At 48.0% G+C, this 18,819-nt stretch overlaps 1 protein-coding gene across 4 annotated transcripts in view; it reads right to left on the reverse strand.

The window, feature by feature from the left end:
• MYH11 (myosin heavy chain 11) overlaps nucleotides 1–18,819 on the reverse strand; it is a 111,043-nt gene that overhangs the window by 38,858 nt on the left and 53,366 nt on the right. For 2 of the 4 annotated variants that reach the window (XM_047714669.1, XM_047714671.1), the window contains exons 5-11: nucleotides 16,187–16,289; nucleotides 14,621–14,641; nucleotides 12,219–12,311; nucleotides 10,916–10,979; nucleotides 7,957–8,055; nucleotides 5,230–5,373; nucleotides 579–674 (exon numbers count right to left, since the gene is read on the reverse strand). In XM_047714669.1, coding sequence (XP_047570625.1) covers nucleotides 579–674; nucleotides 5,230–5,373; nucleotides 7,957–8,055; nucleotides 10,916–10,979; nucleotides 12,219–12,311; nucleotides 14,621–14,641; nucleotides 16,187–16,289 — 620 coding nt within the window. The remainder of the gene's footprint in view (nucleotides 1–578; nucleotides 675–5,229; nucleotides 5,374–7,956; nucleotides 8,056–10,915; nucleotides 10,980–12,218; nucleotides 12,312–14,620; nucleotides 14,642–16,186; nucleotides 16,290–18,819) is intronic. The other 2 variants (XM_047714670.1, XM_047714673.1) reach the window with 1 other exon arrangement.

Raw genomic sequence — 18,819 nt, forward strand, 5'->3', positions numbered from 1 at the left:
AATTTCATATGAACAACCAACATTTACAAATTGTAATTATGTTCCAAATATTGCAAAGAACATGTAATGTATTATAAAATTATACAACTTGCAATACAAATATTTGCTGTTTATGTGAAATTCGGGTTTTATTGGGCATCTTGGATTTATTTGGCAGTTCTAATTGCAGAGAAACCTGAGCTCTGTCTCCCCAGCAAGACCGTGTGTGCCATGAGGAATGGGGCTGTTCTTACGGGGTTTCTTAATGAACCCCGGGCCCTGGCAGATTGCCCATGTTCAGAAATGTTTGTTTAACAAAACAAATAATGGGGTTGAGGTTAGAATTGATGCTCCCTAAGGATCCTTCCTGTCTGATCTAAAACTATTAGTTCCCCTCCCCGCCCCCCGGCCCACGCTCTGATTCAAGAACTTCCCACTGTGGGATCATCAGCAGTAAAAGTCTAACAAAGACAGAAGTCAGCGAACATAAGTTAGTTTGGCTCTTGTTAATACCGTCACCCAAAAAACAAGCAAAGACTTCATGTGACCCTCCTTCCCATCACACAAGTTGTCAATTATTGAGAAAAGGCAAGAAGAACCTGTGTTATCTGGCATGGATGCCTGGTCTGTGTTTCTTTCCTTCTTGAAGACGATATTTCCAAGCTGCAGGACAGACGACACCACCTTCAGTATAGCTGGGTAAGAGGAGAAGAGCAGATGAGACACAAATGTCAATGCCAAGGTGCTCTGGAGGGTTAGAGTCTCCAAGTTATCGGGGACCCTAGAGCCACTTACGTCTTTCTCCCAAAAAGACTCAGTTCTGAGCTCCTAAGTCTAGGAAAAAGGCAAACTAACCTAATTCCCTGCTAACACTGTAGAAAACCTGGCTGGGGATAGCAGAATATATTCAGATGGTTGCTAAAAATCTTGTGTTATCTAGGAATACTGCGTAGCAGGGGTTGGACCAACCCATTCACCAATTCTGGCCCACTGCCTGCCATTGTAAATAAAGTTTTATTGGAACACAGCCACAAACATTCATTTGTATATGGTCAGTAGCTGTTTGATGCTATAAGGACAGAGTTGAACAGTTGCAACAGAGATCATATGACCCACAAAATATATTATCTGACTGCTTACAGAAAATGTTTGTCAACCCCTACTCTACAGCAAGGAGAATGAATGACTGACAACCAAACAATAAAACTGTTGTATCTCGCAAATGCTGAGCAAAAGGCACCAAATACAAACAAGAACATCAGTATGTAAATCTACTAACAGAAAGTTCAAGAACAGGGAAAATTATGCTGTTAGAAGTCAGGATAATGGTTAACCTTGATTGCGGGAAACTACTAGAAGGGAAACTTCGGCGGGGGGCTGTTGGTGTTCTCTTAGTTTAAATGGGTGTGAGGAGCACAGGTATGTTCAGTATTTAAAACTTAATCAAACAGTGTACTTATAATATACACAATTTCCTAAATGTAAATTATATGTCAATAAAAGATATTTAAAGAGGTGCCTGGGTGGGTTAAGTGGGTTAAGCCTCTGCCTTCGGCTCGGGTCATGATCTCAGGGTCCTGGGATCGAGCCCCGCATTGGGCTCCCTGCTCAGCGGGGAGCTTGCTTCCCCCTTCTCTCTCTCTGCCTGCCTACTTGTGATCTCTCTGTCAAATAAATAAAATCTTTAAGATATTTAAAAAGCAAAAAAAAACAAAACAAAGCACAACAACAATCCCCATCCTTCTTAATATTGTCTGGCTGAGAACACAAGATACTTATGCTAGGATCAAGAAGGGGGGAACTTTTTCCTACTTGTTATCCAAGAGTCTTCAGGTAAAACGATGTGTTCCCAGACCCTTGGAACACTACTAACTAACTAACTAACTAACATTACCATTAAAATGGCTCCTACGACTGACATCCCCACAAGACTGTGAGTTACTGGAGAGTGGGGGACTGTCCTATCATCTCTGTATTCTCAAAGCCTCCTTCAGGGTCCAGACACACATGGGGAGGGAGGGAAGATGGAAAGAGGTTGCAGGATGGAAGGATGCGTGGATGGATGGAAGATGGATCAGGGATGTGTGGAGGGAAGGAAGAGAGGAAGATGGACAAATCAATGGTTGGACCAGTAGATGGATGGTTGATGGATGGTTGATGGTTGATGATGGATAGATGATCAGTGGGTTGACGAATAAATGGGCTAATTGATGGTGTTGACAGATGGAAGGGTAGAGGATGGAAAGCTGGGTGCTTGCCTTTAGTAGAACACATATGCAAATCCCCCAGGGCTCTGGCTTCCAAAAAGAAATCACCTAGTTCTGCAAACAAAGCCTGAGATCCCAGCCTCCTCTGGTTCTTCAGGCCAACCTTGGGGTGCCAGCCCTTTGCAACAGCTGCCCTCCCACCTCAGGGACTCTGGCCCAGCTCAACAGGAGGAAGGCCCAGTTACTGACCACCCACCCATCTGCTCCCACTCACTACTGCAGAAACCCTTCCTCCCCCAAAGCGTAGAGCTTCTTCTGATGGGAAACAACTAAGGCAGAGGGGCTTTGTCAACTGCTAAGTGTTATACTAATAGTTTTTAAACTCTAAGTTTAAGCTAAGGATTGCTGAAGTGCTCACAGGGCCCAGGGAAGGAGTGTCATTCAGGGGGTCTCAACCTTGGCACTGCTGAAGTTTGGGACCAGATAAATCTTTGCAGGGGGCGCGGGGTGGGGAGAGGGAGGGGACGCTCTTCGTGCTGTTCCGTGTATCCCTATAGGATGTTTAGAAGCATTCCTGGTCTCCAACCACTAGGTGGCAGCAGTGTTCCCTTTCGTGAGCTGCGAGAACCAAAAATTTCCAGGGGAGGGGGCGGGATATTATCAAATTCTAGCAAGATGTTGGGCCCCGGGGATCTGCTCGATGTGGTGAAAGCGGGAGATGCGCAAGGACCAGAGAGGGGTTGAGGACCTAATGGGTGCCAAGCTGCTGCTCTCTTCCTTTAAGTCGTTAGGAGAATTAAAAAGAACAGAGAAAAGGATCAACTTCTCACAGTGGGATTCCACCCGTACTGATAAGGACACCAGTCCACATTTTAGAATACACTGGGCTCCTTCTAGCCTTGATTTCCATACCTGGTTCTGACACGGATTTTGGAAAGGGTTTAAAGGACAAAAACCACCTTTCCACACACAAATACAGAGCACAGAGAATCACACAATGAGGCTTGGCAGTCGCTGAGACACCAGAGGGAGTCCCAGCTCCACCAGCAACATGCTGCTTGTCCCTGGGCAAGTTTCTTCACTTCTCTGGGCCTCAGTTGTCTCATCTGCAGATTGGGGATAACAATGGCCACATCGCTGGGTTCTTCTGATATTAAATAAGGTATATAAAGCACTTAGCATATTGTTTTATCTCCTGATGTCTTCACTTTAAAGATTATTTATTTATTTGACAGAGAGAGAGAGAGAGAGAGGTCACAAGTAGGCAGAGAGGCAGGCAGAGAGAGAGGGGGAAGCAGGCTCCCCGCCAAGCGGAGAGCCCGATGCGGGGCTCGATCCCAGGACCCCGAGACCATGACCTGAGCTCAAGGCAGAGGCTTAAACCACTGAGCCACCCAGGTGCCCCTGTCTTCACTTTAAATATATTACAAATATTTCCACAAGTCCCTGTGGTTCTAAAACAATTCAGAAAGCAATCGCTTTCTTTCTTAAGGCCAAATAATAATTGAATAAATCCTCGCTGATCAACATTTCTGGTTTTTGTTATATAACACTGGACATCTTGGTGCCTTTTTGTTTTTTTAAAGAGGCATTAGCAAATGCTTGGCACACAGTACTTAATGTGTGTGTGTGTGTGTGTGTGTGTGTGTGTGTGTGTGTGTGTGTTTAAAGCAAAGATTAGAAGTAAAAACGACTCATGTCCCAAATAAAATAAATCCTTCTGGGAGAGCCCATGCCATTCAGGAAGGGATGCTGTTACCCCCGGATTCTGCTGTGGGGCTCTGGCTAAAATCCACAAACACCACCCATTTGTCCACTGGCCCATGGAGTCTGCTTTTTCTGGGCTCCCAGTTATCTCAAGGAAAACTGCCCTCTAGACTGCATTTCAGCAACCTTAGCACCATTCTGGGGCTCCAAAGGGGTGTGGGCGTGGGAACGAAGAAAAATTTTCCACAACCGTGTCCTAGTGTTCCCAAAAGAGATTAACCTTGGACACTGGGGAACATCTAACCCAGAAGGACAAGTATTTCTTTTTTATTTTTTTAAGATTTTATTTATTTATTTGACACACAGAGAGAGATTACAAGCAGGCAGAGAGAGGGGGGGAAGCAGGCCCCCCACCAAACAGAGAGCCCAATGTGGGGCTCCATCCCAGGACCCCGAGACCATGACCTGAGCCGAAGGCAGAGGCTTAACCCACTGAGCCACCCAGGCACCCCAGGACAAGTATTTCTTAAAGCACAGTGTGGAAACCAAGATGATCTCTTCGAGCTTTCTTGGTCTCAGAATCAAATGTGTTTCTTGGTCATTGGTTGGTGATATTGATCAACATGGGTCTATGACCAGAACGCACTTTCCAGGAAGAATCCAAGTAAGCCCTTCACCTCAGTTATTCCCCCAACCCCTGCCCATCCTGGGCCCGTATGTTCTTGAGAAGGCCAACGTCCTCTCCAGCTCCAGCATGGAACAGAGACCATAACATAAGCCACTCAGAGCTTTCCTGGGATCATTGTGAATAACTCAGGAATATGCATAACAACCTAAGCCAACCAGTAAGAGTCAATGGAACTCCATCCAGGGACTCAGACAAGGAATCCAGTCTACTTTGCTGGACATAAACCCAAAGGATGTAAGGGCTGGAGCCTTAGCAGCCATTCTGCTCCCAAGAAATGGCAGACACCTAAAGACAATACTGTTCATAGACCAGGTTCTAGAGATATCCTTTGAGTCCACAGAACCCACTGTACCTGAAACCCCTATCCCTGAACTTTCCGGCTCTGCAAGTGGATCATTTCCCTTTTTGCTTATGTCAATTCCAGTTGCTTATAACTGAAAGAGTCTAACATATGAAGCCACTTTTCTAAAACACCAATAAGCCACCTAAGGTAATATTAATTTTCCTTCGTTCCTTTTTTTTTTAGGATATGGAGAGAATCCAGCAAGCAGAAATCTGTCCCAACCAGAGAAGAACCTCTAACTAATTCTGGTGGCCATGACTCTAGGTCCCCTCACCAGCCTCCAGTCTCAAGGCATGAAGACTTACACAGCTGCTCCTCCTCATTGAAGCCCATAATTGCCATGGCCTCCAAGGTTTCTTGGAACATCTCGTCATCCTGGGCAGCTGGGATGGGCACAAAGCCATTGGAGAGGAATGTATAGTTGTTGAAGCCCTCCAAAAGCAAGTCATCTAGAAGGAGACGAAGATGGGATGGTGGTCAGGAAGATGGACTTTGAACATAAGAGGCAGGAAGCTGGTGAACGGTCTGGATAAATTGGATAAATTTCTTAAGCAAAATCACTAAATTTGTTCCTTTTCCTGAGACTTGTACAATTTAAAACCTTCCTTTTACTCTATCACACAGAAGGCATCACCAGCCAACACCAGCCTCATACCGTGGTGCAAGTTGTGCACTGCCCCAAGGTACCTGGCAGCTGAAACCTAGTCTTAGTTCCACCTGTTAAGCCACATCCCCTGATACAAGGTTGCATCTAGCTGGATGAAGGGACACCTTTATCTCAGCTGCCCCCAAACACCCAAACAAAGCTGCCTGAAAAATTAGATCCGTATTTATCCATCCATTTATGAAACTTCATCGCATCATTACTATGCATGAATTTTAAAAATCAATTACTGTCAAAAGGTTTACAATAGGGACACCTGGGTGGCTCAGTTGGTTAAGCTGCTGCCTTCGTCTCGGGCCATGATCCCAGGGTCCTGGGATCGAGTCCCGCATTGGGCTCCTTGCCCTGCAGGAAGCCTGCTTCTCTCTCTGCCTCTGCCTACCACTCTGCCTGCTTATTTGTGCTCTCTCTCTCTCCCTCTGACAAATAAATAAAAAATCTTAATAAAAAAAAAAGGTTTACAATAAAAACACCATTCCCTGTTCATCCTTTTTCCAATTCCTACTTTACCCCATAGTACTGCTTTTCTCTCTTTTAGCTGTTCCTTCTGGTACTTACCACTATCTATTTAACAGCTTAATATAAATTATATTTAGCATAGGCTTGTATATACTATATGTCATATATTATATAGGCTTATACAAATTATAATGTTGTATTTAGATATCATCTATAATAAACTAGTTCTGGATATTTCAAAATGAGATATTATCTATTGATCACCTGTAATGGTGGATAAAGATTTAGCTCTCGTATCATATCTAGTCTACTGGTTTGTTTTTTTAAGATTTAATTTAATTAATTTATTTATTTTGACAGAGAGACGCAATGAGGGAGGGAACAGAAGCAGGGGGAGTGGGAGAAGGAGAAGCAGGCTTCCTGCTAAGCAGAGAGCCAGATGTGGGGCTGATCCATGATGCTGAGATCACAAATGTCCTCTTCCAGATCAATCTTTAATGAGGCTGGATTTAACTGTGGTTTTGGAGAAAAGTCAATGAGATAGTTTTCTTTTTGAACAAAGGTCTTTTATGGGTCAAGTCACTTGGAAAGTGCCTGAGGTTAAACTGACCCAAGAAACCAGTTAACTCCAGCCTTTGGGTTAGCCACGATGCCTGATTAAAGTCACAAGGATTTGGGTCTTGACCAAGATTTCATTATCCAGACTCTGGGTAAACTTACAAATGTTTGATCCTCTCTTTCCAGATCTAGCATCAAGAATAAAAATGGCCCCGAGGAATTTTAGGAATTAGCTTTATCCTTGCCCAATTGTTGGAAGACTAGAGACAGAGCACAAACCTGGAACTCAGATCACCAAACAAGCTACTATTGACTTTGGTTCCAAAGAGATGGAGAGATAGACACATTTCTCCCTGGGCCACCTCATAATGTCCTGCACTGTAACTGATAACTTACCTAATTTCCAGTGTACAACATCTGTTCAGCATCTCCCCCTTTTATTCAAAACTGCTCTACTTCAGACCCAATTATAAGCTCCAGACCGCCAAGCGTCAGGATTTAAGAGTGAATGAGGTCACCCCCTAGTGGCAGAACATTGCACTACACCTCATCACAGCGAAGATACCAGCACACACATCCCTTGGATAAATTTCTTAAGCAAAATCACTAACCCTGGGGCCCCAAAATGACGGGAAGCAAAGTTTGTATTGCTCTCATAAAATGTTACTCTTAAAATTATTACTAGAATTTAGACTATAATATGTATATATTCCTCCTTTCAGCTGTGTGATTTGTATATTCTTTTAAGAGTAAATTACTAGAGTTTCAGAACATATAACAGCCTATATATGACATACAGCATAAACAAGCCTATGTTATAGATCATCTATATTAAGCTGTTAAATAGAGAGATAGTGGTAAGTACCAGAAGGAACAGCTAAAAGTGATAAAATCAGTACTATAGGGTAAGGTAGGAATTGGAAAAAGGGTGAACGGGGAATGGTGTTTTTATTATAAACCTTTTGACAGTAATTGATTTTTAAAATTCATGCATATTAATGGTGCGATAAAGTTTCATAAGTGGATGGATAAATATGGATCTAATTTTTCAGGCAGCTTTGTTCCCAAAGGCAGGGTGTTTGGGAGCAGCTGGGATAAAGACATCCCTTTGTCCAGCTAGATGCAACCCTGTGTCAGGGGATGTGGCTTAGCAGGTGGCCAAAGCTAGGTTTCAGCTCACCAAAAGGAGATGAGGAATTACACTCCTGCCACCCAAAGTTACTTATTCCCTGAACAGCATCTGAGGCTCTGGTTTAATAACCAATCTATTAACCCTGGATTGTGATGAATGGGGTGGTTGAACCCCATCACCCACCCCACCCCCAGTGATGCATTCTCACAGGTCACTTACTTTTCATCTTGTCCTTGGCTCCAGCAATCAGGTAATAAAAGATGTGGAACGTCCTCTCGTCTCTGGCTTGGCGAATCGCCCGCGACTTCTCCAGCAGATCTAGTTTGGGGGAGGAGTTAAGGATTCTGGGGGAATCACAGGTGTTCCCCTTGCCAGAACCTATCTTTCCTCTCCCATCTCTGTCTTACCAACAGCAAGAGAGGAGATCTCACTTAAGCCTTACCAACTATCCAAGGAAGTAAGCGCAATAGGGAAACCGAGGGTCAGGGAAGGAAGTCATTTTCCAAGAGCATGCAAAAAGAATGAGAACCTACCCCTAACTCATCAAAGGAGAGAAGCCATTCCGCTGTGGTGCGCCATGGAGACCACAGGGGTCCCAGATTGTGGGGGAGGGCACACAGGTGGCTGGGCCATTGTACCAGGTGGATTTCTTCTTCCATAAGTGCGATGTGGCAGGATGTTAGGACAGGCCCACCTGTGCCCTGCAAAGGTAGCCGTGCTTGCCTTCCTGGAGCCCTAAAATTTAGCCTAGCAGTTGACTCCGCTGTCCCAGTCCACTTCCAACTGTGCATCCTTAGAAGGCTTGTTAAAATCCAGGGGGCCGGCCCATCCCTATAGCTCTGAGTCTGCGGGTCTGGGGCAGGGTCCATGGCCTGCATTTCTTACAAGCTCCCAGGTGTTACAGGGGCTGCTGGCCAGGCTACGCACTATGCCAGCTGCGGATCTGAAAGGCAGAAGCTGAGGCCAGAGGGAGGGGTCTCTGTCCGGGACTCGCCATGAACATAATAAATGAACAGCTGAGAAGAGTGAGCAGGGGTCTGAGAATAGGCTGTAAGACAGACTCTTCCCTGGATGGGCCGGCCATGCAGCCCCAAGATCGTGGGGGGTTCAGCCCATAGCGGGCACCTGGTCTCAGAGAGGCTGGGCTGGTTGGCGGTGGGGCCTGCTTCCTCCAAAGCAGGAAGCTGTTCCTTTACATCTGAAAAACCTGAATTCCACTGGCTCACCAATGCCCAAGGCCTGCTCAGCAGCATTCCAGCACAAGCTCCGGGCCCGGCTGGGTCCCTCTGCAGAGACCGCTTCTCCACCTCTCAGAGCTGGGCCAGAATTAAATGAGATACTATGTGCCAAAGACCCAAGCCAGTGCTCAACACACGCAACCCCGGTGTAAGGTTAAGAATCATCAAAATGCCAGAAGTTCCACAATCTCTTTTCCCAATGCTCGGGCCAGAAGTGGTTCAGAATTTGCTAGATTTTGGACAGACCAATGTGGATGCTCTGTATGAGTATCATAGGACACTCTCAGTGGCTTCGAGAGAGCTCACGGATACTCCTGCAGAAGATGTCACTGTTCTCCTAAGGGGATGAGAGAGGCTACAGACAGCCTCTTGTGGGCTCAGCAGCTGTTACCATCAGCTGAGTTTCGGTTTTCAGAAGTTGCTGGATTTTGGAATTTGTGGACCTGTCTCGTCAGAGGCTTTGAGGGGGAAAAAACCACCCTGCATGGCTGAACACAGTCTAATCCGGGGGAACCTGGGGGCACAGGGAGGTAATGCTTATCTCTCTGGGCCTCAGCAGATAGGGTTTTGCCCATTTTCATACTGTTCCATGGAGCCTGGTTCTCACGTGTGGGTTGAAGGAGCTATCACTCGCTGTGGGCGCTTCTCTAGATGAACGCAGACGTTTTATACCAGATGGATCCTGATTTTCTAGGGAACAAAGTCTGGGTGGATTAAAACAGAAAACGACAAAAGTTGGGGGGCACCCAGGTGGCTCAGTCGGTTAAGTGCCTGACTCTTGAATTGGGCTCAGGACGTGATCTCAGGGTCGTGAGATCGAGCTCTGCGTCAGGCTCCATGCTCGGTGGGGAGTCTGCAGGAGATTTTCTCTCTCCCTCTCTCCCTGCTCCTCCCCCGCGTACCCACCCACGCATGCGCTCTCTTTCTCTTTAAAAAAAAAAAAAAAAAGACAAAAGTTAATGACAGCCTAACAGCCACAGACACTCGTCATGGGCCAAGCCCTGGGCTGAGGGCCGTACTGGTTCTTCAAAGGAACCACAGTTTCACTGCAGCTCCACACATAGGCTGTTATCATTCCCATTTCACAGGTGGCAAAAGTGAGGTTCACAGAAGCTAAGTGACTTGCCCCCAGCCCCACGCTGACATGGCAGAGGGGAGAATGGATGAGACTTGAGCCGCTCTGAAGTCCTCCCTCACCCAGGGCACCAAAATGTAGCTACAACACTCCCCAGAGTCCCACGTGCCCAGCAAATGCTGTACATGCGGCTAGAAACATATAACCTCCCTGAGCCTGGGAGGCACCTGTCATGCTTCTACATTCATCACTGAACCGTAGACTCAGTCCTCAAGTCCAGAAATTTCCAAGCGGCTCCACTTGGCCATTCAGATTCTCAAAAACAGCTGCTTTCTGTGTCCTTCACAGCACTGCTGTTCCTGTGGGCACATTCTGCCCACAGGAAAGACACAGACCAGCTCCCTAAGCAGGACAAAGGGTCCATGGGCTCAAAAAGGAGAAAAATGAAGATCAGACGAGAGCCAGTACTCAACCCGCCTCCTTCTGCCCCTGGCCCAGTTCTAATTGCTTTATGTGAGTTAATTCACTTTATTTTCACAACAGCTCTGCGAGGGAGATGCCGTTATCATTTCCATTGCTCTGATGAGGCACAGAGAGGCTGAGTAACTAGCCTGAGGTCACTCAGCTAAGGAGAGGTCAACCCCAGAATCAAATGCGGGCTGTTTGGGACTCAACGTTTGTGCGACAACCACACCACAGTGCCCGCTGTCCAAAGACTACAACCCCAGGGCAGATCTGTTCTCGAAGGAACCCAGGAGCTCGGAGATAGAGGGGCAGCTCGTCCACCTTTCTGGGCCTCTCAGGCTCGGGGCAGGAGGCGGGTTGCCGGGCAGGGCCCGTGTGACCCAGGATCAGCAAAGGATACAGGTCTCAATGTTGGCTCCCACGATGTAACCAGTGACGTCAAAGTTGATGCGGATGAATTTGCCCTGCCAACAAGAAAACGCAGTTCATGGGGGGGGGGGGGCTCCCCAGCCTCAGCCCCTCACCCCTGCACTGCAGGCAAGTGGAGAGAGAGGTCGGTCAGGGAGCATTGGAGGGTCTCGGCGGAGGACCGACAGTTTCTTGCGAACCCTCAGAACCTCACAGGTCAGCAGGTCAGAAGGAACCACCATCGGCTGAGCTGGGGATGATTTTAAGCCTCGCAGCGACAGAGGAACTTGTAAAACACTCGAGAATCCATTTCATTTGGGTCTTGCAATGCCCCTCCGCTGGTCATGGTTATCCCCATTTTAAAGGTGGGTAAGCTGAGGCCCAGAGCGGTAGTGTCACCTGCCCAATGGGCCAGTGCTCCCAAGAGAAGCCACAAGTAAGGAGGAAGCCTGTTTTGTGGCAAGCTTTGTGGCGGGGGGGGGGGGGGGCTCCCTCCCTGCCCCCTGCCCAGAAGCAGGCAGGTCCCACCATGATACGATCCACCGGGCTCAAGTTCATCCAGGTGGAAATCAATCCTCCTCTTTGGGACAGGTGAACCAGGTCTTTGAATCATTAATCACCCACTTTCAGGGCTCTCCGGCCCCCGTGAGGCTCCAGTGAGAAAGGGAGCCTCTTGGAGTCTGGGGAAGCGTGTGTGGGAAGGTGGCACTTTCCGCCTCACATACCTCCATCAACTGCCTCATGAAGGCTGGAACCACTTCTGAATCATTTGCTACAATTCACGTTTGCTGAGCCAGACGTGAGCCTGGCTCCGCGTCTGGTCTACTGCAGGTGCTTCATAAAAACCCACAGAGCCGACAAAAAAGCAAGAGATGGTGCATATAACAGGGTTTGAACGATGATACACAGTAGGTGCCTAATAAATACTCGCTAAAGGATGTACGTCCCTCTACATAGTGGGTGTTCAATTTGTTTGCTGAATGCATGAATGAGTATTAAGTGTCTAGCACCTAGTAGGTGCTCAGTAAATATTTATTGAATAAATGTCAAATGCCTTACAGGTGCCTAGTATACTAAAGGTGCTCAATGAATATCTGAAGGAAGGAAGAAAGGAAGGAAAGAATGAGTAGCAGGAGCCCTTGCAGCCTTGTAAGGTCATGACAGGACTGAAGATATAAGCGCAGCGCTGTCGAGGGTTCACCTCCCCCCCTACCCCGTTCTGTCCCAGGCTCCCCACACACACAGGCTCTGCATCCTCAGGCAGGCGAGGACACCACAAGAGTTTTGCTACTTACAAATCGTGAAGAGTTGTCGTTCTTGACCGTTTTGGCATTGCCAAAAGCCTCCAGAATCGGGTTTGCTTGCAGAAGCTGCTTCTCCAGCTCACCCTAAAATGTATTCACGTCTAGTTAGTGGTGAGAGGAACCCAGGCAGTGACAGCTCTGCTCTAGTCAGAGGTCGTCCCAAAATTCTGCCCTTAACCTACAGGTCCTCTCCTAGCCAATCTCCTACCCTGTTTGAGACTCCGATGCTAAGGTCCAAATTTACTCAAGGATTTCAGAAGAGAAGCAACTGGCCGGGCTCTCTTATAGCTAAGCCATCTGTTCCCTAGGAAGGCCACTTTCTGACCAGGGCTTGCTCATCTGTGAAATGCCGTTTTACGGACAACCACTGCACAACGTTGAGGACATCGTTTACATCATAATGAATTGTGCTCCTTGGGGCTGTGCAGTGCACAACCCGCACTGCTGTCCATGGCAGTTCTGCTGCTGCTCACATTTAACAAGCAGCTGTCTTTCAGGTTAACCACTACAGCCCTCCTCCTGATGGTTTTAGTGTGATTTTGGTTTTTTAAGTTGCAAGTTTTCTTTTCTCAGGACTAGTTTTCTGAAGTTTTTTATGGAAGACAAGTAAGGAATGCACAAAACCCACCGGGAATACTCTTAACTGACTGCAGAACAAAGCTTCAAAGCAGGTTGCCTGAGCTCCATTCATCAGGTTAAATGCAGCTGAGACTGTACACAGCCCCCCCCCCCCAGCCCCCTTTGAGGGAGCTCCTGTGCACAAACGCGGTCATGTGATTAATTGTGGCAGGAAAGGGCCAACGAGGTAAGTCATGCCAGGAAAGCGATGAGTTGCTTTTGCCTAGCCCCAAAACACGATGGTTGCAGACTGGTCCAATGGCCTCCCCATCCAAGCTCTTCCTCCAGGCCTCCCCTGGGAAGTCCTGGGACCTTGGGGTCTCCTCCATGCTCCCTCTGTTGAGTTCCCTGTCCCTTTCCTCAGGGCAGCAGGGCAGGGCTAAAAAGAGGCTGGGAACAGTTCTAGAAGGGAATGGGAGCACACAGCTCTCCCCCGTGCCTCTGTCCACCAGGAGGGCATCACGGGTAGCTGTCCAGGGGACAGGAAGCTGCTACTTATTTCTTCTTATTTCCTTCACAGGCCCTGCTCCTCTGTAACTCCCAAAGATGAAATGAAGGTGTCACCTCTGTGAAAATCCCCAGGGCATAAGCAGAATCCCCATAACTGGGACCTGTGGGAATCTGCAAGGAGGACAAAGGACTTTCTTTGCCTGGTGGGAAGAAATCCAAAGGGATTACTTCTGTCAACACAAACTTGGGATCCCAATATCTCCCCAAAAAGGTTCCCTTTCTAGAATGGGGATTCCAGTATCGCTTCTCAGCCTTTTGGCTAAGATCAAGAGTAGAATGGGAATTCCAGTGGATGGGACTCTCTTCTCAGGAGAGTGTTAAACATGGACATCTGGTTCTAATCATCCATTGGATGGATGATGAGACTGGCTCAGAGATGTTAAGTGACTTGGCCAGGGTCACAGAGGAGCAGATCCCAAAAAAGAATCCTGATTCTCCTTCTGAGCCATCCATGACACGGCCTCCCAGGATCTCACTAAGATGGATTGAGTGTGATCCTAGCACATGCTAGGATCTCTTCTAGAACGGGGACCCATATACCAGCCCCTCAAGCTCTGCGTTAGAGATGAGTTCACATCTGCAGAGGTCCAGGCAGGACCCCGTTGGGTGTTGCATAGCTGGGGCCTTACCATGCCACCGAAGCTAGTGCATCGCAAACTCCAAGTCTCCTTTTTCTGGAGCCTTGGGTCAAGCAACCGGCATGCAAAGACAGACACGCACTGCACACGCATGCACGAGGACACACTGGTGCGCAGGGGACAGGGCTCAGGGGAGAAACGTAGGGATGATGGCAGGGAGGAGGGAGGGAGGAAGGGAGGGATGCCACAGCAGTGCCATTAACCAACTGTCAATCAAGCCAGGGAAGCTTCAGGGCCAGAGGGGTCCTAAAACACTCAACCAGGTGGGACAGACGTCTCCAGGGCGGTCCAGTTTGAGGTACCCGGTGATGGATGCGTTTGTGGGAAGGGTTGCGGGGTGGGGGGGAATTCATTCTGAACTGGGGAATTCCATTCCGGGCTGGAGGACAACCTGGAGCATTCCAAAGGGGCTCCCGTGGCAGGCACGCGGGCCCCCCACCCCACACGCTGGCACTGGAACCCCCGCCAGATGGTACTTTGGTGAGCTGTTGGTTTGGGCTGTGACCACTCAGGGCCCTGCCCCTTCTACCATCAACTAGAGGACTCAGTGGATGCAAAAGGACCATGCAGATTTAAATACACTCCGTGCCTCCCGTACACACCAGGAAAACACTCTTAGTTACTCACGTAGGCAAGAGCTGGGCCTTGCTGTAGTTGAACAATACAGTATAAAACAAATGTCAGTGTCATTCCAATCACGCGCACGTCTGGGGCTGGAGAATCGGGATTGCAATTCCCCCCCTCCCCTTGCCTCCCCCAGACAGCCTAGATTCCCCAGGGTAACTGGGGGGGAGGGCAACTTTTCTCTGATTCTGATTCTTCCATTGAGCTCGTTTCTTTTAGAATTTCTTAGATGCTCAGGCATTTCAAAAGTTTTGGTCATTGTGGGGGCCAAGGTGGGCTCTTTGGAACATGATCAGTGAGATACTGATGGAGACAGGTTTGCAGAAGCAGAGAAAAAAGGGCTCGGCCCATTGTAGGACCTTGGTGGAGGTCAGTCATTATTAGGTATTATTATGTCTCGGGTTGACTATTATAGGGAAAGGAAGGCAACTGGAAGCCATGTTTAACGGCCACATAAACTTAACCGTAGGCTTTTGTGTTCCTACACACTGTGCCAGACACAGTTTGGAAAAGTTGGATTTCCTGCATTTGTTGGCGGGAGGAGGGTTCCCTCCAGATGGTGCCCAGCCCAGACAAGCTGTCTCTGTGACAGTTCTAGAACCATCTGGGAGGTCTAGAAAACAAGCCCCTCCAAGCTGTCTTCAGGACTCCAGGCTGCCACCTCCCCAGCCCCAAACCTTCAGACAAAGGCACTGACAAGTCCTTCAAGCAGCCCCACTGCATGTCCCCTCCTCCTCAGGGACAGATGAGGCAGGGTGAGACAGAGGATGAAGAAGAGAGGAATGGACCCCGGGAGGGATGATTCTAGAAACTTGCTCCTCTTGTCCTCAGTCTGTGTCAGTGTGGGTTTATCTGTATGGTTATTTAGCCGTGATCTCTGTTCCCCACTCATCTAGAAGTCCGGTGAATAGAATGACAGCGTCGCTCGGACTCCTCGCTGGACCCCATCCTCTGATGCATCCGGGCGATGCTCAGTCACTGCATTGAGCCAAAGCCCATAGCTGAGGGACGCTGCTCTTCCCATCCCCTGGGGTCCCAGTCAGAGGGGCACGTGGAGGAGTGACAGGTGTGTCTCAGTCCTAGGCAGTTTACAAAGATTTGCAGGGTGGTTCTCAATCTGGGTGCCCCAGAGTACACCTGGAGATGCCTGTAGACATTTTTTTTTTTTTTTTTTTTTTTGCTATCACAGCTTGGCAGAGGAGCTTCTACCAGCATCTTGTGGGGGAGAGACCAGGATGCTGCTAAAAGTCCTACAATGTCTAAGGCAGCCCCACAGCAGAGAATTATCCGGTCCGGAATGACAGCGGTACCGCTACGGGGACGCCCTGATGTGAAGCAATCTCCTCACGGTGGCAGGAGAGGGCTTGTCCCACATCATGAAACAGGACCCCTCAAGAGGATGATCGGGGCTGAGGTGAGGAATTGGCCAGTCAAAGGGCCCACCCAGCTGGAAAAAGATCCCTCCTGTGAGTTGCCGAGCAAGGGACCCGTTAAACACGGATCCGGGTCTTTCCACGGAGCTGAGACCTGTGCGCTAGGGCTCGGCCACTGAACAGGGGCTGCACTCACCGTGATGCTCGTGTCCTTCTTGCCCTTGTGGGAGGAGGCCACCACGGCCAGGTACTGGATGACTTTCTTGGTGTTTTCTGTTTTCCCGGCTCCGGACTCCCCTCTGAAAGACACGGGAACAGTATGCCGCTGGAAATAACCTCACCCTCGTTCTAGAGCTCCGGGCCATCTGCCGGTAGGACAAATGAGGCTCCCAGGGGGGAAGTGACTTCCCCAAGGTCATGCCGCCAGCCCAGAGCTGCGCTGGACCTGAAACCCTAGGCTGGCCGCCACCTCAGTGTATGCTTTCCCCCGCCTCCCGCCCCCGAGAGGATGCAGGAAAGGATTCAGATGAAAAGAGTAAAAGAGACAAACTGAGTTTTCTTACCAAGGTCCAAACTTAGGTCTATTTGGAATCTTCTCTTTTTTGCTTAAGATACTTTATTTTTTAAGGCCAGTTTCGGGTTCACAACAAGGTTGAGTAGAAAGTACACTGAGTTCCTCTATTCCCCTGTCCCTTGACGCGTATAGCCTTCCCCACAGCCAACACACACCCCCCAACCAGTGGTCCATTTGTTATAATCGATGAACATACCCTAACATATCGTCACCTGAAGTCCAGAGTTCACACTAAGGTTCACACTAGGTCCTGGATGTTCTGTGGGTTTGGACACATGTGACAGGACATGAATCCATCGTTATAGTCCCACACGGAGTAGTTTCTCAGCAAATCGTCTACTTTTAAGACATTAGCTTTGTTGACAGAAAGATCAGGCAAGGGGCAGCCTTCTGGGAAGGAAATAGGTAACTCTTAGAGTGCCAGACCCTAAGATAAAAGTTTTAGAAGCTTCCGTTATGGGTTTTCCTACCAGCCATTGGGCACATGTAAGTCCCTTCATCCCCTGGAGAAGCCCATGCTGACTCTAAGGTGGCTGGCTAATAATGATCTGAGGCAAGTATCAGAGGACAAACCTGGTTGAAGTAATTCATGCTAAAGTGTAAATGACTGATATGTATAGCACAGCAGAGTGTTTTTAGACTTTTCAAAAGAGCACTCCTAGGGTGTGCCTGGGTGGCTCAGTGGGTTAAAGCCTCTGCCTTCGGCTTAGGTCATAATCCCAGGGTCCTGGGATTGAGCCCTACATCGGGCTCTCTGCTCAGTGGGGAGCCTGTTTCCTCCTCTCTCTCTGCCTGCCTCTCTGCCGTCTTGTGATCTCTGTCAAATAAATAAATAAAATGTTTTTTAAAAAGCACTCCTAGAATATGGCAGACTTTTTTTTTTTTTTTTTTTAAATCAAACGGCCTTCTTGACCCACCCGCCTCTCCTGGCCAGCAAAGATCATTGTGGTGGGATTGCTTCTTCCGAGGTTCTAGATACTGACTCTGACTCCCACTCTTCCTGGTGAATTGGAAGGACAGGGTCTCAACCATAACTTTCTTTTCTTCTTGGCCTCCCCTCCCATTTTCTTCTTTTGTTTTTCCTTGCTTTGCCTAGACTCTCTCATTTTCTGAGCTCACAGAACATTCTGAAATGCAAGAGATAATTTTTTTTTTTTTTAAAGTCTGGAAAAGAACGTGTCTCCCGCGAGGTCAGCTCAAGGTTCTCCCCGCTGAACCAGTGCCATAGCACTGGTGCGGTCCCTGCTCTTTTTCCTATTTAGGAAAGACATTAATTTTCCCTGCCAGGCACTCGTTAACCACTTTGCTAAAAAAGACAGAAAGTAACACGTGTCCTGAATTTCTGGACCTAGTGCTGTAGGTCCTGATGTCCAGACATCAAATGTCTGATCTCCAGGAATGCTGGCCTTAGTATCGCCCTCTCCTTCTTCCTAATGGTCTTTGTCCCAGTGGCCACATTGTTTCACGTAGCCTCAGACGCACTTTGTGAATGGGGAACTGTGGAGTCAATGATCTCTATTTCTTGAGGGGGAAATAGAGTCCAAACCATAAATAAATAAATAAATAAATAAATAAATAAATAAATATATATATATTTTTTTTTTTTAATTTTAAGGAGTGTTGACTTTTAGGGGAAGGACAGGTCCCATGCTAATTGTTTCACATGCATTATCTCCTTTACCTTCCCTCCCCCAATCCTGAAGGTAGGATGTACCACTTCCCAGTTATTACAGAAGAGGAACTCTGGCCTAGAGTGGGTAAGCAACTCGCCCTAGGTCACACAGTAAGGCAAGGGCACAGTCAGAACTGAAAGGCCTCTGATTCCAATGCAGTCAGGATGCTTTCTACTACTTTTTGCCCTGTCATTCCACGATACAGGCCCACCCCTCCAGGGACTAGCTTTCTAAGGCCAGAGGAACCAATGAACCAAGCCATTCAGTCATTTACACCCTAGTATGAATTACTTCAATCAGGCTAACATCAGAATGCTTGCCAGATGTCACCCCCAGACTGAAGGGCAGGTTTTGACCAGAGCAAGAGGAAGGAGAGAAAATCTGAGTATGGGAAGCCACCTTTATAGGTGATGCTAAGCCTATTCAGATCTAAGTACACACAGTGTCTAGATCCCCAGAACCTCCCCTTTCCCACAATAATCTCATTTTCCACCTTTGTTTTCAGCCTCTCCTACCTCTTCTGTTTTACAGCAAAGATACTGGCATGACCATGACTGTGGCCCTGACCTTTGACCTTATGAG

Source organism: Lutra lutra, chromosome 18, assembly GCF_902655055.1.
Source record: "Lutra lutra chromosome 18, mLutLut1.2, whole genome shotgun sequence".
In the NCBI taxonomy this organism is placed as follows: domain Eukaryota; kingdom Metazoa; phylum Chordata; class Mammalia; order Carnivora; family Mustelidae; genus Lutra; species Lutra lutra.